This window comes from Ctenocephalides felis, unplaced genomic scaffold (assembly GCF_003426905.1).
Source record: "Ctenocephalides felis isolate EL2017-DRISC unplaced genomic scaffold, ASM342690v1 CF-g0.4_SCAFFOLD_01886, whole genome shotgun sequence".
Taxonomy (NCBI): domain Eukaryota; kingdom Metazoa; phylum Arthropoda; class Insecta; order Siphonaptera; family Pulicidae; genus Ctenocephalides; species Ctenocephalides felis.
In genome coordinates, this window is record NW_020538040.1 from 111,832,871 (window position 1) to 111,851,957 (window position 19,087).

General features: G+C 28.7%; 1 protein-coding gene across 1 annotated transcript in view; it reads right to left on the reverse strand.

Moving 5' to 3' along the window:
• Positions 1-6,174, reverse strand: part of LOC113375712 — a 39,063-nt gene extending 32,889 nt beyond the window's left edge. Inside the window, exon 1 of the mRNA XM_026615656.1 lies at positions 6,127-6,174. Coding sequence (XP_026471441.1) covers positions 6,127-6,174 — 48 coding nt within the window. The remainder of the gene's footprint in view (positions 1-6,126) is intronic.
• Positions 6,175-19,087: the final 12,913 nt, after the last annotated feature.

Genomic DNA, 19,087 nt, shown 5'->3' on the forward strand with positions numbered 1-19,087 from the left:
GCAGTTCTACATTTAACATCACTCATATTTGTGTAAATAGTAATTCGAAAAACAATAATTATTATTTGTAACTGAACGGTGTAAATATTAGTATAGGATATTAAAAAAATGCAGATGTGGGTACAGGACAACGTCTGTCGAGTCATCTGGTATATATATATATATATATATATATATATGTGTGTGTGTGTGTGTGTGTGTAACCAGAGTCTTTAATTCCATCAGCATAGGCAGCTTTTTTTATTACAGATATGTTAATGACATTATTACTTGTATACCTCCTCAAAATTTTGACTTATTACTCCACTCAATCAATTCTTTTAAGAAACATATTCAGTACACTTTCGAAAAAGAACAAAATAACTCTATCAGCTTCTTAGATGTCAAAATCATTAAAAACACAATTTACAGACATTCTCACTAACTGGTACAAAAAACCTACTTGGTCAGGTAGGTATTTTTTAAATTTTCACTCCTACCACCTCTCTAGTATAAAAATAGGTATTATCATTAATCTAGTAGAACATGCTATCCTCCTTTCTGACAAACAATTTTGGATCTCAAACTTAGATTTAGTTTTGAAAATCCTCACACAAAATTCCTATCCCCCACATCTGACCCCAAATATCCCCCCCAATTAACCCCAACCTGAGTTTAATTTCCACAAAAGATAATAATTATGAAGGTACCATTTGCCTGTCTTACATCAAGGAACTTTATTCGAAGTGGAAAAAACTTTTTTATAACGCAAATCTCCGTTTAGTATGAAACATCGATTTAACGCTCAATTCCCTCTTCTCAAATTTGAAGCCGCTAGAACGAGTATCCAATGTGGTCTATATAATATCTTGCAATGACTGTGATTCCACATATATTGGAGAAACAGGACAAAACCTTATCAAACGTTTAAAACAACACGATAATAACTCAAAAAACAAAAATCAAGGGCAAACAATGATCACAGATCATTTAAAACTAAATAACCATACGTTCAGTTTTTATGACGCAAAGGTTCTTCATCATGAGTCAAAAGTCTCACAAAGACGCTTTTCAGAATCGGCCTATATTTTTTGAACAAAAATTGTTTAAACAAACGATCAGATACCAGCTTCATCTGCGAAAATTACCAATATGTTCTAAATGATGTTTCCCAATTTATATTGAATACCTAACACCACGGTTTGCACAACACTATCACGCACACCTGCAAGCGCGTCATACTGATGGTCAGTTACGACCACATGTGTTTTTTCTTTTTCAAAATTTTGACTCCGCATCTCGGATTTTTATAAAAAAAATTATTATTGTTTGGCTTTGCCTTGGATACACGAGTGCTTACGAATAATATTCTATTTATTAATTATTTTTTGTTCTTTATAAAAAAAAAATACTGACATTTGGTGCTTGTTTCCAATTATTAATTTTTTACAAGCTGTATTAATATGTGTAAGTGATAATCTAAGTATTACAAGTAAGTAATGTTCTATGCATTATTTTATTTTTAAGGTTTAGATATAATTAGTCTGCCCCTTTAGTTAAATCTTTTTTTTTTATTTTTGCTTATGTATATTTAGTTTCTAACGTTACTTTCTGTTTTTTTTCAAAATTGTAGAACCACTGACGATGACGTAGAATTTTACGTCGAAACGTATGGAAAAATAAAGATGTTTTAAAAAATCTTTATTTATTTATATTAATTACTTGATGTTACGCCCTCCAAGAAATTAATCATACATTTCAACATCAAATTTAAACACTTTCAATATATATATATATATATATATATATATATATATATATATATATATGAGTAAGTTCTTTGAGGGCAATACATTAAAAAAAGAAAAAACAAAGAATTATAAAATAATCTTTAATTTCAAACGTTTCGACATGCAATATAAAAATATTGACTTTTGCAAAAAATTAATGATTATTGACTAGTACCAATGTTAGTGCAAAATTCTGTGATGTGTAAACATTTTTAGTTGTAAAATACCAAGTTCAATATCCACTTATGATGACATCAAATTGTATGTCAAAACGTTATTATTTTATAAAACCTTGCTTTTTCTTTATTTGTTGTATTGCTCTCAAAGAACTTACATATATTTATGTGTATATATATATACTTTAAATTATTAACTTTTTCAATTTTGTCTATATCAATGCAAATTCAAAATGAGAGTCGACTTTCAGATATTTTCAATTTCAACAACGTTTTGACCAAATAATCATGTATTCAATTTTAAATTGGTACATTGACTTTTCTCACAGACTTTGTGAAAAATAATATAGATGTAAATTGTTTGAATATCAGAGTGAGCTATACACTTTAATAAGTTTTAAACAGTAAACTTAAAACCTCAAGCTGTTTATCTCAAATCTAATTGCACTTGCTCTCGTTAATTCTCCGATGTCGAGATCCGCTGTTTGTATAACCATCCGTCATCCGAGCTAATGCAATAGTTCCGGACTTAGTTAGTGAGGCATTAAAAAGTGAGATCGATATTGCGAATTGATTAAAGATAGTTAATCTATGACGACAATATCGAAATCAAACTCTCTTGACGGGGATTCACTTTTCTTCGTTATTCTTCTGGTCATGGACGGGTGAATTTTCAATTTCGCGGCCAATGGAGCGCGTCCAGACTAGACGAAAGACACGAACGGTATACCTAAATTGCATCATTATTCGCAGGTCTATGGTTATATTATGCATCTGGAATATAGGCACCAAGCTGGTGTCAGAATTTTTTGTCAGATAAATGCGAAAAGGTTTAGATCTACTTCTAGTAATGATGTGAATTATCATACTTTTAATTATTTATTTATTTTTTTATACATATATAAATGGTGGAGAAGGGCTTAAAGGTCCTCAGGTAATATGGTTCACCTCGAATATCTCAAAAACAAGTAAGGTTAAGAATTTTTTAATAACAATATTTGAAAGTAGAGGTAAAAAGACAAATAAGCAAGCATCATCTTGATTCTTACTGCATTGCTTTCGGGAGATAAACGACAATGTTTAAAAATCCATAACGAAAGTCCTTTTTTTTGATATTAGTTTTTTTTAAGTGGTTGTGAGCACTATTATTCAATTTAAGAGATTTTAATATAATTTTTAAGTAAACCTTATTTAGTTTATTAGTTTTAGTTGTTATTCTCTAAAAATATAACCAGAAATTTTATATACTGAATTGGTTGAATAATGTACTTATTATTTTGTAAGATCCATATAAAATTAAAAATAGCCACCTGGCCGTCTCATTTTACCCCGTCTATGGGGTGAAAAGCACTAGATGACAAATAGTCAAAGAATATAGTCAGGTCGTTGTTTGTTTGATATGTGTTATTTGTTGCAATAAAAATGGTTAGGTTTTCACAATACAATTTTGCTGAGTCGCGCTTAACGATGTTTTACTTTAGAAAGACTTGATTAACAGTAGTATTTCTGAAAATGAATAATAAGTTGTACCATACATGAAACAATTATTCACATTTACAAATATACAATAATTTAGTTATATTTACTCATGTTTCTAAACTGTTATTTTTTCAAAGAAAAATGGATTATAAATATAATAGAATGCAAATAGTTGGAAATGGATTATAAATATAACAGAATACAAAAATAAGACAATTAAGAGGAAAATTAGAAGTCAAAAAAGCTGAACATTTAAATTTGTAAGAACAAAAATACACTAATTATTAAATTCATAATAAACACTAAAACTGTAGTTTATTTAGATGTATTTATCGGATTGACAAAGATGCAAATGATAATTATTAACTTCCCGTTATAGTAATGGGCCGAAAATCGAATATGAAAATTTTTGTATATCTTCACGTTTTGAAGATTTCTGAACATTTTGGTATACCTTAAAAAAAAGGCATGTGTGTGTTTTGTGTGTCCGCATTATTTCGTTCACGTTTTCGGGCACGATCAGCCGATTTAAATGGTTCAAATAATATTTGATTCATATTGATAGGTGGATGTGCTGATTAGTTTTTGGCAAAGGCAGATCCAGCCGTTACGGAGATACGGAGCAAAAAGTGCAGAAAATAGAAATCGAAGTTTTGAAAGAACGGATTTTCTGATTTAAATAATTTAAAAAACATTAAATTTGTAATGATTGGGAGAAGTGTCGTTTAGCAAAGGCAGGTCCAGCCGTTTTGGAGTTACCAATCTAATTGTGCAAAAAATGACAGTTTTTGAGATAAATATACTTCCGATTTGAATGATTCAAAAAGCGTTTTGCTTGTGTTGACAAAGCAATTGCTTTTGGAAAAATATAATCCTATTCTTTTTTTATTATTTTTTTTGAATTTTTTTTTCTATATCGAAAATAATTTGGGTTTTAATTTTAATTCTGATTAAAGTTCTAAAGCTCATTTATTAATGATAATATAAGACTTTATTTTAAAATCGAAGATCTTATTTTAAAATTTCGTTTTATCGAAGCACATATTATGGTTGGGATCAGAGATTTATATCTGATTCCAACGTTAGTCTAGATTTGCTTGAATAATTGAATATATAATTTAGTAATCTATATGTATATATATATATATATATATATATATATATAAAAGATAATGTATACCAGAATTTGTGATTTTTAATTTTAAGGTTTTATTTGTATTTTTTGAACCGCAGTTGTAATCAAATTAAATTTAGTTTGATTTTCTATTTATAAATTATTTCATTTTAAAAACTTTCATCTATAGTTAAAATATTCATTATTTTTATAATAATTACTTATTCAGTGCGGGTAAAACCTTGATTGGAGTTCTGTCTATTGCCTTGACTATACAGAATAGCAAAAGTGCGAAAGCATTTCAGCTATTTGTTAATTTCGAAACTCAGAGGATATCTGCCAATTATTCTACGCAAAAAACACATTTACTGAAGAAAATAAAACTTACAAAAAGTCAATACAAGATGCAATATCAATGCGGAAGTAATCATTGCAATAAAAAGAATTACCTGTGAAATAGTTGATGTAGTAAAACAAAACGAATAAAATATTTGAAATCAATTATATTAAACTGTGTTAAAATTATTTATATTATATTGTAATATCAGAAAATTAATTTGCTTTGTAAAATAATATTGCAAACACCAAGAGCATTCTAAGTTTTTTTTAAAATACTTAATTTAAATATCATTAGCATCTTGAGATTCGTTTGTTCGAAAAAAGTTATAGAAAAGCTAGGTGCTTGTTGTAACAGTTTTTTTAATTGATATATCTTGAGATGGTTATTTTGCCCGAACTACTGAATTTGTGGTTTTTGTAAATCAAATCAGTCACTTTTTTTTTCAAAAAATTATTAACCAATTTTAAAAATATGAAATTTTTTACAGATACATAAAAGTCTCCATAATTAATTTCACCTAAATCCTTAAGTTTGTGGGCAAGTTAGTTGCAGATAAAAGTCGCGGGTATTAGACTCTCGTAAAGATCAACAGAAGCAATTTCTAGCAATAAATGATAAAAAGTTGATTGTTAGCATTTTAATTTTTTTTTAATTTAGTTTACTCTGCAATCTGTTTTACATGAGTATTAACATTAAGCAGAGATTGCTAACAATAATTATCTTACAATATAAATCAGAAGTTAGTAGCAATACGCAGCGGCGTACTAGGTATATTTAAAAAAAATAAACCAAATTTAACATTTCTAAATTCGACCGATAGAATTGAAATTGCTATATTTAGCTTAGCGTCAAAATGTTATAGGAGTGCTATAAGCTTTTAATTGATATACCTTGAGATTCAGTAATTATATTTCCATGAAATAAAGATGAATAGATGCTGCAGCTATTTCTTTACCAAATCAAGTAAAAATCTTTATGAACTGATGTTCATTATATTATATTTTACAACATGTCTAGGGTTAGTTGTAACATCTACCGGGGCACGTCAAAAACACTATTAAAAATTTTGATACTTCATTCTTTACTTATTTTTATTAAAATTTTTATCAATCAATGTAAATTATAATTAATACAACTAAAATTTATAGTGTTTCCTGTTATAAAAAATCTTATCATCAATTAACTAAACCACAATTATAGTAAAAATAAAAAATATTGTGTCTCTACCCAATTTACATGTGCCCATACCTTATAAACTATGCATTCCACCCAGAGCCGGTTCTTCTTTGAATGCATTGCTTGCGAAAAATGCGGGCCAGGCCTTAGGGGGCGCCAAAACGAGATTTGGAAATTAAATTTATAATATATATTTTTTTAAAAATAAAATAAATAACTATGTAAAATACTAATACTAAAAATACTAAAATACTTAATAGATTATAATAAACAATCAAACATAACTATGGATACGGAGACACAAAAAGGATATTCAGTTTGAAGTGTGATATCAGTAGAAACAAATAACCGATTAATAACTATGAAAAGTAGTGATTTATTGTTTTGCTTATTGCTCAATCTACTTATTCAATATCTTTTTTGTTTGATGTTAACGTAAAATCTAAAAAAAATATCTAGTGTTCAATCTCGTAAGAGCAAACCTGCGAACGATTAAATTCATTATTGGGCATTTTTGACGAAAAATTGCGAGCTGATTTAGTTGAAATAGAAAATGGGGAGTCAGTACTTAGAAAATAACTTATTTAGTCCGATAAATTGTTGTTTCTTATTTATTCAGATGTGCTCTCATTGTTGATGACATGCGTGGCTGTTGGGGTTATGGAAATGGAGCAAATATGAAAAATAGAATCAATATTTACTTTGGAACAAAAATCGTTGGGCTTTTTTTATACCTAAAGATGTCCATACTCTAAATTTAACTATTAACTATGCAGAAATAATGCAGATACAAATGTAATTAGTTTTTTTTTTCAATAGAGTTCAGAAAATATGTAATTTTTTTTTGCTTCTTATACTAATCTTTCGACAATACTTTTAAAATACTATAAAAATTCAATTCGAAAACTACAATCTGATACTCTGAATCTGATGGGAAAGTAAGGATAAATATAATCGGCTCTTACGATGTCAATGATGTTAAAATAAAATTTAAAAAATCTGACATGAAATAAGAGTGTTCTACTTAAAAATGAAAGCTAGTTTTTTTACTCTTTTGGCATGATTTGCTCACTTGAATTAATCGCTTGAGAAATAAGTAAAATGTTTCAACAGCCAAATATTTATATTACACATATATTACAAATACTTGAAAATTTAAAAATATTTGATTATGATCAATCCGCAAAACGCCTCGATTTTCTAAATAAAATTAAAATCAATGTATTTTATACGTTTTTGGATTATATCTATTTTTCATGTACTAAATCCAGAATTATTAAAAATCAATTAAAATAGTTTACTTAATTTACGTAAATGTTTATAAAATTTTATTGATAAACTGTTCAAACAGTTTAAATTATTGGGGGGGGGGCGCTAGAACAAATCTTGTATACTAGCCTCAAGATTTTGTTTCATCTAACTCTATATATGATTTTCTTTTCTTAATCAAAATAATTATTTAAATAATTTGAAAATCACAAAAATTGTTACACATTATAATATATTGATAAATTTGAAACGAATAAAATTTGAAATTAATTGATATTAATAATGCAAACCAAAATTTAGTGAAAGTAGAATTTAATATTACATGTCAACAATGATGAACATGCACACTTCTGTTTACTCCATCAGACAGCGGAACAGTAGCCAGGAGAACATGGGGGGCTTACAGGTCCAATCGAGTCAAATAAATCTTTAAATATTGTTTAAGATTCTTTTGATACCTGTTACTACTTACCCCTGTTACAACAAGCCTTATGTGCACTACTGTTTATTAACTACTTGTGCGGTAAGTTATAGTAATGGGCCGAAAATCGAAAATGAAAATTCAGGCATATCTTCACGTTTCAGAGTTATCTAAACATTTTGGCATACCTCAGAAAGAGTGGATGTGTTTTTTTTTTGTATAGCGAAGGAAATGCTTTTATGCATCCCTGGCCGATGTTGTTTCTGGGTATGTCAGACTCAATACCGCCCTGGTATAATACCGACTGAAATCTCCGCTTTGCCCTTGCCTCTGGTCCTCACAAAACCGCCGTTAGGAATTACTTCGTGGGAAAGGATCTAGAACGTTATAATTTTTAACTTCATTTTGTGCTCATCTTTTAAATGGGAGAAGTCTCATTCGCCCTTTCTCTTTCCATAGAACGCAGGTCAATTTGCACCTCTCTCGCAAATCTGTCTATGGCGTTCTAAGCAGCTTCAGTTGTCAGCGGCACTTCAACAACAGTATCTGAAATAATACTTCGCCTCAATATCTCTTCTTCATCGTCCCGTAGAGCACTAAATCGCGGGCATCAAGAGTGGATGTGTGAGTGTGTGTATGTGTGAAGACAATTTTTTGTCGACGATTTCGGGCGTATGGATAAACCGATTTGAAAAATTAAAAAAACAATCGATTTCTGTTGATAGAGAGATATGCTGATTAGAATTTGGCAAAGGCAGGTCCAGCCGTTACAAAGATACGGAGCAAAAAGTGAACAAAACATAAACAGAAAGTTTGAGAACGAAGTGTCCGATTTGAATGATCCAAAAAATATTGTGCTTGTGTTTGGAAAACAATTATTTTTGGAATAAAGTTTTTTTTATTTCAATTTTTTTTTCAATTCAATTTTTTTTCAGATTTTAATTTCAATTCTGGCTAAAGTTTTGAAACTCGTATATACTTTTGATAAATTATTTTAACTCTGTAATTCAGTTTATATAGTTCTTATAAATATTAAAAAATATTACAGTATTTATAAACATCCATTTGAAAACTTTTAATATTCTTCGATCATTTCGTTACAGTACGGGAAGTTCGACGCCATACAATTAAAAATGTCATTTTCATTTTATTCAATTAATCTGATTTCATAAATTTTAGTTTTTTAGATTTTACTATTTATATAAGATCTATATAACCATTTTTTTATCTAATCGTTTATTTTTCATCCAATTTTAAAATGATTGTTTTTTTCAATTTAACAGGTTAGATAAATAATGTTTCGGACGTCAAATTCTAGAAATTAGTATTCAATTGACATTTGTGAATCGTGTTTTTATCAATAATTTGTTTTACATTTTATTAATTATATTAGTACACACACACACACACACATATATATATATATATATATATATATCCAATTACGTTAAAAGTACTCTTTACACTTTGTTTATTTGGACATAAAATTATATCAAACTTCTTGTTTTACCTTGTAGTATTTGCCAAAGAAAATAAAACGGCTGAAAATGTTTCTAGATTTTGAAATTCAAGAAAAAATGAAAATCAAATATCTAAAATCTAAAATATGCTCAATAATTTTGTTTTAAATTACTCATCTGACAAAATGTAATCTTGTCAAAAATGTTTGTTCTATATCAAAATTAAAAAAAAAAAAATATATATAAATTTTATTTATTTACAAGGACCTAAAAGTTTCGTTTGTTATTTTTATTAGGCATCCTTCTACAAAAACAGTTGTTAACAATGGCACCAATTTAATTTAAAATCTTCAATTTTGTCTAGCATTGGTACAAGTTGACATATTCTCGTACACGATGCCATCATTTTTGAACTCGGTGAATTACAAGGTGCCGAAGATTATCAAACATGGAGCAAGTAAATAAAAAAATTATCAATGATTTAAATAAGTTAAAGACAAAATATTGAATATATAATATTTTAGTGTTGGGTCTAGCAAAATTAATTACATTGTTTCTTAATGAACTTATTTCGGAAGTCGACGGATGCATTTGGGATGAATTGCAAATGGAGTGGTTCCCGGATTTCAATCAGGTATATAATCAGTAAGTTGTTATTGAACTATAAAATTTATCGTTTACTAATAAAAATTATTTTCTGTCAATTACATTTTATATTAATGCAAGTAAAAGATTAGACTATAGACTAAAGATTAGATTATATTAGTATTAACATATTAGTAAAACTACAATAACATTTTATAATAGTGATAATGTGTTGGTAGGTACTGAAATTTATTAAATATTGAGATGCTTTCGACAATAAAAAATTCTATAAATGTCCAATGGGTGAATTTTTTAAATATCTAAATTAAAGACAAATAAAACTAATTATAATATTATAAATTTAAATTTATTCTTTATATATATATATAATATATATATATACATATATATATATATATATATATATATATATAACGATATCTTATGTATTTTAGAATATTGTCACCACAATATTTATAAGTAGTGATCTCAAGATAAATGGCAAACCACTGTTTTGAAATCTATTGCATACGAATTCACAAAAATTATGAAGAGCAGAAGAAATTAAATTGTAAATCATATGTGCCAATGTTAGACAAGCATTTAACTTTGTTTTTCTTAATAATTATTTATTATTATATATGACTAAATAAAAATGATAAAAAGTTGTTCAAATTTTCAATTCAGAAACATATATTTTAATATATGAAATCATTGTTACATAAGGTGGATTGGCACACAAGCACAAGTTGTCTACCCTTGGGTATTATTAAGGTGTCACATCAATTTCACTTCAATTGAATAGAATATAAAATTCTATACAAGGCTCAAAAGCGATAATACATATCGAAATTGCTGGAACTTCCAGTGCCGTAATTAAACATTCGAGGAATGAAAATAATCAAAAATTGCTTGGAAGATTTTGAAATAGATTCTTTATTATAAATACATACTGTAAAATGAGTGCTTTTTAAATTGGGCGATGAGAGTATTCTATAAACAACTTACGTGTACGTTTACAAAATTTTTGTTATCTAATATAATAAGTCATAATTTAATAACATTTCGTATAATATTTTTTTATTCATTTATAAAAAACCTTAGGTGTACGTCACTCGGGGATTTCCCCCTACCGTGGCACTTTTTGCCCCGTAACTTTGAAACGGCTTGACAAGTTATAGTAATCGCAAAAAAATCGAAAATGAAAATTTTTATATATCTTTACGTTTCAAAGGTTTCTGAACATTTTGGCATACCTTAGAAAAAATGGATGTATGTGTGTGTGTGTGTGTGAATGTGTGTGTGTGTGTGCGTGTATATATGTGTGTGCGGATACAAATTTTCGTCGACGATTTCGGGAACACGGATAAAGCGATTTGAATAATTCAAAAAACATTCGATTCGTATTGATAAGGAGACGTGCTGATTAGTTTTTGGCAAAGGCAGGTCCAGCCATTTCGAAGATACGGAGCAAAAAGTGCCAAAAATGGTAACTCGGTTTTTAAGATAACAGAGCGTCCGATTTTAATAATTCAAAAAACATTTTACTTGTATTGACAATATGAAGAATTGATCAAATTTTCATGAAGACAGGTCTATCTGTTTCGGAGATCTAATGAAAAAAGTAAAAAAAAAGCCATTTGGCGGTCAAAAATGATCATTAGACATATGCACATCAAATTATCAGATTTTTTATAGAGATTTTAACAATAAGTATAATTTTTTTTTCACATTTATATGGGTTCCGTACCAATGGTTATTCCTTAGACGGCGGCGCGGCGCTTACGCGCTTCGATATTTTGTCTCTACGCAGTTCAAGCAGTACGATTGCTTTGAAAAAAAAATTGGTACGGGAAGTTTCAGCAATTTGCCTTAAGGTACGATGCCTTAATTGCCTTAAGACAGAATTCCATTTACAGCTAGTTAAATCGGTTATTCCATACCGTCGAAAATGTCGAGGACATTTGTTTCAACCACATACGTGAGTTTTAAAATTAAAAATTTTGGTACGGAACCTAAAAAAGTTTACACCAAATTGGTACACATTATTAAAATCTCTATAAAATATCTGATAATTTGATGTACATATGTCTAATAAAGTCTTTTCGCCGCCAAATGGCAATTTTTTAATTTATTTTTATTGAGAGTCTATAACCGCTAGATCTGCTTTCCAAAAAGATAATCAATTATTTATCTTGTCAATACAAGTAAAATGTTTTTTGAATTATTAAAATCGGACGCTCCGTTCTCTTAAAAACTGAGTTACCATTTTTGGCACTTTTTGCCCCGTATCTTTGGAACGGCTAGACCTGTCTTCGCCAAAAACTAATCAGCACATCTTCTTATTAATACGAATCGAATGTTTTTTAATGAAAAACTTAAAAAAATGATTTCTTACAAAAATTTGAAAATATTTCAGAAATAAAAAAATCGAATATTTTCAAAAATTTCTAAATTCTCATAATATTAAAAAAACGTTTTTTTTTTAAATTTCGAAGAATTTTAAACTTCGAAAAAAATTCAAAATTTTGAAAAAATTTCTACATTATCAAAAAAATCAAATTTAAAAAATGGACCCTTGTAAAAGTAAGCATAAGTTGTTTATAAAATACGCTCATCGCCCAATTTAAAAAGCACTTATAAATTTACAGTATGTATTTATAATATATAATCTATTTGAAAATCTTCAAAACAATTATTGATTATTTTTATTCCTCGAATGTTTAATTACGGTACGGGAAGTTTCAGTAATTTGCCTTAAGGCACGATGACATGCGCACCACTAGTTTATCTACGGCATTATGTATGTATAACATGTTAGAAATTTCATATTTCATATTTCATAATTTATATATAATTGTCCTGTACCCACATCTACATTTTTTTATTATCCTATACTAATATTTACACCGTTCAGTTAAAAATAATAATTATTGTTTTTCGAATTACTATTTGCACAAATATGAGTGATGTTAAATGTAGAACTGCTTCAAATAAAATTATGATTCTCAATTACCACAGTTAACACTTTAATTATCCCTTTAACAAATATTAAAATTAGTTCAATAAAATTGTATATTAAAAATTATACACTGCAATTAATAGAACAAATTTATTTCCAATAGCTCAATTTATTTTAATGCCAAGGGTTATCCAATAATTTAAGTCATACCTGTAGATGTGGATGTATAAATGAATGATTTTTTGCTTATTCACGTCTAAAACATTGAATTTCCAAATTTGTCACACGAAAAATTGTCTGCCTTTGTGAATTATAATTGAAGAAGAAATTGAAGTCTTTTAAAAGGTATAACTTATTCAGAAAGAATTAATATATAGCATTCGCGGTATAGGTACAATATCACCATGAATGTTTCTACCCAAAATAATTGCTTCAAAAATGTTGCCGAAATTTTTATAATTTCGTACCATATTTTAACTGGCTTTTAATAATTTTAATATCTAAATTACATTATTCTCACGAATAATTCAATATACGTTATTACATAAGTTCCTATTTTCAGCGAATTAATTTTTCAAATCCTGTTCGCATGTGCTCTATTCAACCTACGATCAACAAAATTATTGCAGTATTTAGAGAGGAAAAAAGCGTGTGCTCTGCGAATTTTTTTACTATGCTCCAATTTTAGGCTAATCTTAATCTTAAGTTCAGAAGTGAAAACAATTTGCACTCCTTCACTACCCCCGCAATTAATTATAACTCTTTTAATTCTGATTTTATCAGACCTTGTATTGTACTCTTTTATTGATAATTAAATGACTTACAACTTTCTCTATCATAAATTTAACCGTAAATTCTCTTATTTTGAAATGGCGAAGGGTTAAAAGGCTTGAAAGACACTCTGGTTTTTGTCGCGCACTCTTTAAACAATTATAACTCTATCAATATTTGTGTAACAAAAAATTAATAAAAAAACAATAATTAGTCAAAAAAAATCCTTGAATTTCAGAGGTATAATAATGAGAAATTGGTTGTTTTTTTAATGTTTTTTTTTTCATGAAATCATGTGTTTTTTGAAAATCGTTTGTACTAAAGTTATAGTATTTTCTATTATCCATCAAGATCTCTTAAACCAAGTTAATTCTAGATGTAATACAATTATTTTTAATTTTGGTGGAAATGGCACTCATAAACTATTTCATTCAAATTCAAACATTGTATGCGTCTTTTATTTGCATGATAGCTCACTCATTTTACATGCAGAAATACTTATTTTAAAGCTTATTTTGAGGACTATAAAACCACATTTTCATATCTAGCTTAATATTGTTCCTAGAACACTATAAAACAGTGATTTATTAAGATATTAATTTATATAATTTTGGTCATTTCATTATTTTTGTTAAAATGTATATTTCTGAAGATATTAGCAAACAACGCTTTTAATTTTCCTTTAACATTTAGTTAAAAAATAATAATCTGTCAAATTGAATTTTTATATAGGGTACGTAATTACATTGAACTGTCATTTCACAAACGTGAGACGCATGTGCAGAACTGCATCACTTGTCAGGCGCATGTTGACTCTATTTTATTATATTATTTGAATTTTTGGCACATCTCAGCTGCTTTTTAGCAATAATAATGTAGGCATTACATTTTCCTTATTTATAATCATGAATTTATTATATTTTAATAATGCCTTAGCCTATGAGTGAATAGAAAAGTTTGGCAAATGACAGTCTTCATTTGTTTTTAATGTCAAACCATGCCTTAAATACTTTCAAGGTCAAACAATGATAAGCGCGTTTTTGTAATTTTTACAAATTTATTTCTACAATCTAACTATATTTCTATGAATCTAAGAATTCTAGAAAATTTTCCGAACAAACTTCAGGAAGATTCATGAAAATCCGAATTATAGTTTAGGAGAATTAATCATTCATACATAGTTACAGAAGAATTTTATATATAAGATATATATATATATATATATATATATATATATATATATATACGAGGTGTGTTCAAAAAGTACGGAATTTTTAAATTTCGCGGGTCTGGAGTGTCTGATTGTCAAAATTTGTTTTTATTGTGTTGGTATACATGCCCCTAAAGTATGATGAAATTTTCAGCTATATTCACTGTTTACTTTGTCTGTGGTAGTCGCTAAGGTTCGACGTGTTTTTCTGAGCTCGGCGATTTTTACAATGGAAGAATTGAAAAGTCAAAGAATTTGTATTAAATTTTTCGTAAAAAATGAAATAAAGTGTAACAAAGTGTGTGAAATGTTACAAAAAGCCTATGGTGAGTCTGCTATAAAAAAAACAAGTGTTTACGAGTGGTATAAGCGTTTCCAAGATGGCCGCGAAGACGTTGAAGATGACGAACGCTCCGGTCGACCCAGCACGTCAACAAACGATGAAAATGTGAAAGAAGTGGAAAAAATGGTTATGAATGATCGCCGAATCACAATTAGAGAAGTTGCTGATGAAGTTGGCATATCAATTGGCTCATGTCATAACATTTTTTCAAATGTTTTGGGCATGAAACGAGTGGCAGTAAAATTCATTCCAAAACTGCTAAATTTTGACCAAAAAATCAATCGCATGAACATCGCTCAAGAGCTGTTAAATGACGTCAACAACGATCCAAGTTTGCTTGAAAGGGTCATAACTGGTGATGAAACATGGGTGTACGGTTATGATGTCAAAACCAAAGCCCAATCGTCCCAATGGAAGAGCCCAGGTGAGCCAAGACCGAAAAAAGCACGTCAAGTTCGATCGAATGTCAAGGTTTTGCTTACTGTTTTCTTTGATTATAACGGCATAGTGCATCAAGAGTTCTTACCACAAGGTCGTACGGTTAATAAGGAGTATCACCTTGAAGTGATGCGACGTTTGCGTGAAGCAATCCGAAAAAAACGCTCCGATTTATGGAAAAACAATTCATGGCTGTTGCACCACGATAACGCACCTGCTCACTCGTCGTTGCTTGTTCGTAATTTTTTGGCCAAAAACAATACCGTAGTCATGCCCCAACCTCCATATTCACCAGATATGGCTCCGTGTGACTTTTTCCTATTCCCAAAGTTGAAGAGACCCATGAAAGGACGGCGGTTTTCCTCGATTGAAGAAATAAAGGCCGAATCGCTGAGAGTGCTCAAGGACATATCAAAAAGTGAATATCAAGGGTGCTTCGAAAATTGGAAAAAACGCTGGCATAAGTGTATTATATCTGGGGGGGACTACTTTGAAGGGGACCATATTAATGTAGACGAATAAATAAATATTTTTTTGAAAAAACGAACATTCCGGGTACTTTTTGAACAGACCTCGTATATATATATATATATATATATATATATATATATATATATATATATTATTCTGTAATCACAAATATAATTTATTACTTATTGTTTTTGTTAAAGCACTACGTGCTATTTGAAGGTTATCCAAAGTTCCTCCGGCCTTGCTGTTAGATTGTGGAATCACGTTTTGTGTACAATTATTTAGTATATAAGAAGAAGTTAAGATTTAGTTAGGAGTCAGATACTGTTTAGATACTTAAAAAAATGTAGTCTCTGATTATCGATAACCAGAAGGTTATCAAACAAATTATTTAATTGTAAAAATAGTAACAATAAAAATATCAAGATCAACCAAGAATCAGTGTTTCTATATTATCAACCGCTCAGCCCCAGCTACCAACCAACCTCCCATAATTACAGGAGTGATCCAACCAACCTCCCATAATTACAGGAGTGATCCAACACAATCACAATTACAATTCAATATATAACTAGCTGTACCCATTCACGCTTTGCCGTGTTTTACTTCCAATTGAAAATTTGTACCAAAATGCATATTTGTTATATCTAGTCCTGTCCACCCGTTTACCTGTCAACCTGTTTATCAATTTACCAATTACCTGTTCAACAATTCACCTGTCTACCAATTTACCTGTCTATCAATTTATCTGTCTACCAATTTATCTGTCAACCTGTTTGTCAATCCACCATTTTAGCTATCAAACAATTAACTTTTTTACCAATGCACCTGTCATCTGGTTCTTCATGTCTACATATTAGTCTATCTACCAGTTGTTATATTGTCCATTTTATTTATCTTCAAATTTACCTGTCCACCATTTTACCCATATCTACCAATTTACCTGTCTACCTTTTCATCTGTCTAAATATGTATGTAAGCATGTATAAAATTTTGTATATTTTTGAAAATTTTCAAAAAAAATTACAGGAAATTTTGAAATTTGTTTCAATTCAAATCTTGATACGAAACCCAAAAAAATTGTAACAAAATTAGTTCATATGTTTAAAATCTCTATGAAATATCTGATAATTTGATATGCATATGTCTAATGATCATTTTAGATCGCCAAATATCATTTTTTTTTACATTTTTTCTGTCTCCGAAACCGCTAGATCAGCCTTTCTAGAAATTAAATCAATTTTTCATTTTGTTAATTCAAATTAAATCATTCAATTCAAAAACTGAATTATCATATTTAGCGCTTTTTGCTCCGTATCTTCGAAACGGCTGGAATTGATTGATTGAAATCACTTCAAGTGAATTTGCTTTTGTTACTGTTATTCGATTAAAATTTACTTGATATATATTAAACGTATTTTAAATGTATGAGTAATAGGTAATACCTATTTATAACATCATCACTATGTAAATGTACAGATTTATTGACATTCCACATTGCATTTATTATCAAACATTATGACTATTCTGTCATATTTTTTTTATTCAAACAGTAACCAAACACCTTTATATAACTTATTTAGTTACAAACTTTTGATGAAAACTTTTTCGATAACATTTTATCACTGATTAAACCACTTTCTCTATTTTCTGCGCTTACAATAATATTACCTGAAAATAAATAAGAATAAGTTTTAAATATAGAGACAATTATATAATAGCAAGTATTGTCTTACCTTTTATAAATATGTAAGTGCAGTATTTTTTTCTTTCAAAAAAATTAGGTTATGTTATATTTTATTATGTTATTTCACATAATATGTATAACTGATTTCTCTATGAGTTTAAACTCCTGATCAATATAGATATCCTTAGTGTGGAAAATAAAATGATATTGCATTTCTTACCATTTTTATTTTTATTGAAAACGTGCAAATTTTGGCATTTCGAATAGCTAGTTTCCGATTATTAATTACTGATACTAATAATGTAGTTTGCAGTAATCATTCTAAAAATAAATGAGCTGTGAGTTACGATACAAAAACACATAATTAAGTATTACACTCACCAATAGTAAAAAGAATTCGTCTATTAAAAATAAGGTTATGTTAGATATACATAACTTATTTCTTAATTCATTTGTTCCATATCAAATCAGATGACGTAAAATTATGTTGAACTTTTTTAAATCTTTGTATTTTCATTCAAAGTACCAGCAAAGAAATGAAATATTTGGACCGATTCTGCGCATAACAGAGAAATGTTACGGAATGGCTATGTTACGCTCCGACTCCCCATACATTATGCGAATGTATCATACTGAATGCTGTCAAAATATCATGTATTTGCTGTTCATTCCGGCGTTTTAAACATAAACTGCAACGTCACTCGTATCTTACCTAAGAGGAATCAGAAACACACACTTATCTAACATCGTTTTTTTGACATTTGTGCGGCTTTTAGGTTATGCTTTGTATGAGAAAACCTGAGAAATTCGCCTGACTGAACACCAACCGCATAACTTTTGTCTATATTACTATGGAAAATTCTTCATAACATGAACTTATCATAACATTGCGGCAGAATCGGTCCCATTGTATATTTTTTCAGAAAGAATGCTTACAATTGTTAACCAAACTTGTTTGAGGTATATATTTTGCTATAAACCGCACATTACACATATTAGAAAACAATTTACACTATAACACTGTTACACATTACACATAATTGAAAATGTTATTCGATTATTTCCAACAAAACTAGATTTTAAAACATACTATATTAAGAATTTTGCATTATGGGCAATAGACGCCGTCATATACATGGGGAGTTATCTTCGAACAAATGCGCGTTGCACTGTTTTGGTCCTGAGTAGTTTCAATTTTTAAAAACAGATGGCTCATGTGCACTGTTGATGTTGGGGGGTTTCTCAACCCCTTTCGAAGTATTTTATACTTCGAGGAAAAATAAAAAAATTAAATGTATTCAGAAAACAAAAACCAATGGTAAACAAATATAAATTAAAAATAAAATTCTTCTTACTCCGTAATCAATAATAAACTGAAATATATTCTATATAAATTTTATATAAATGAAAAAAACA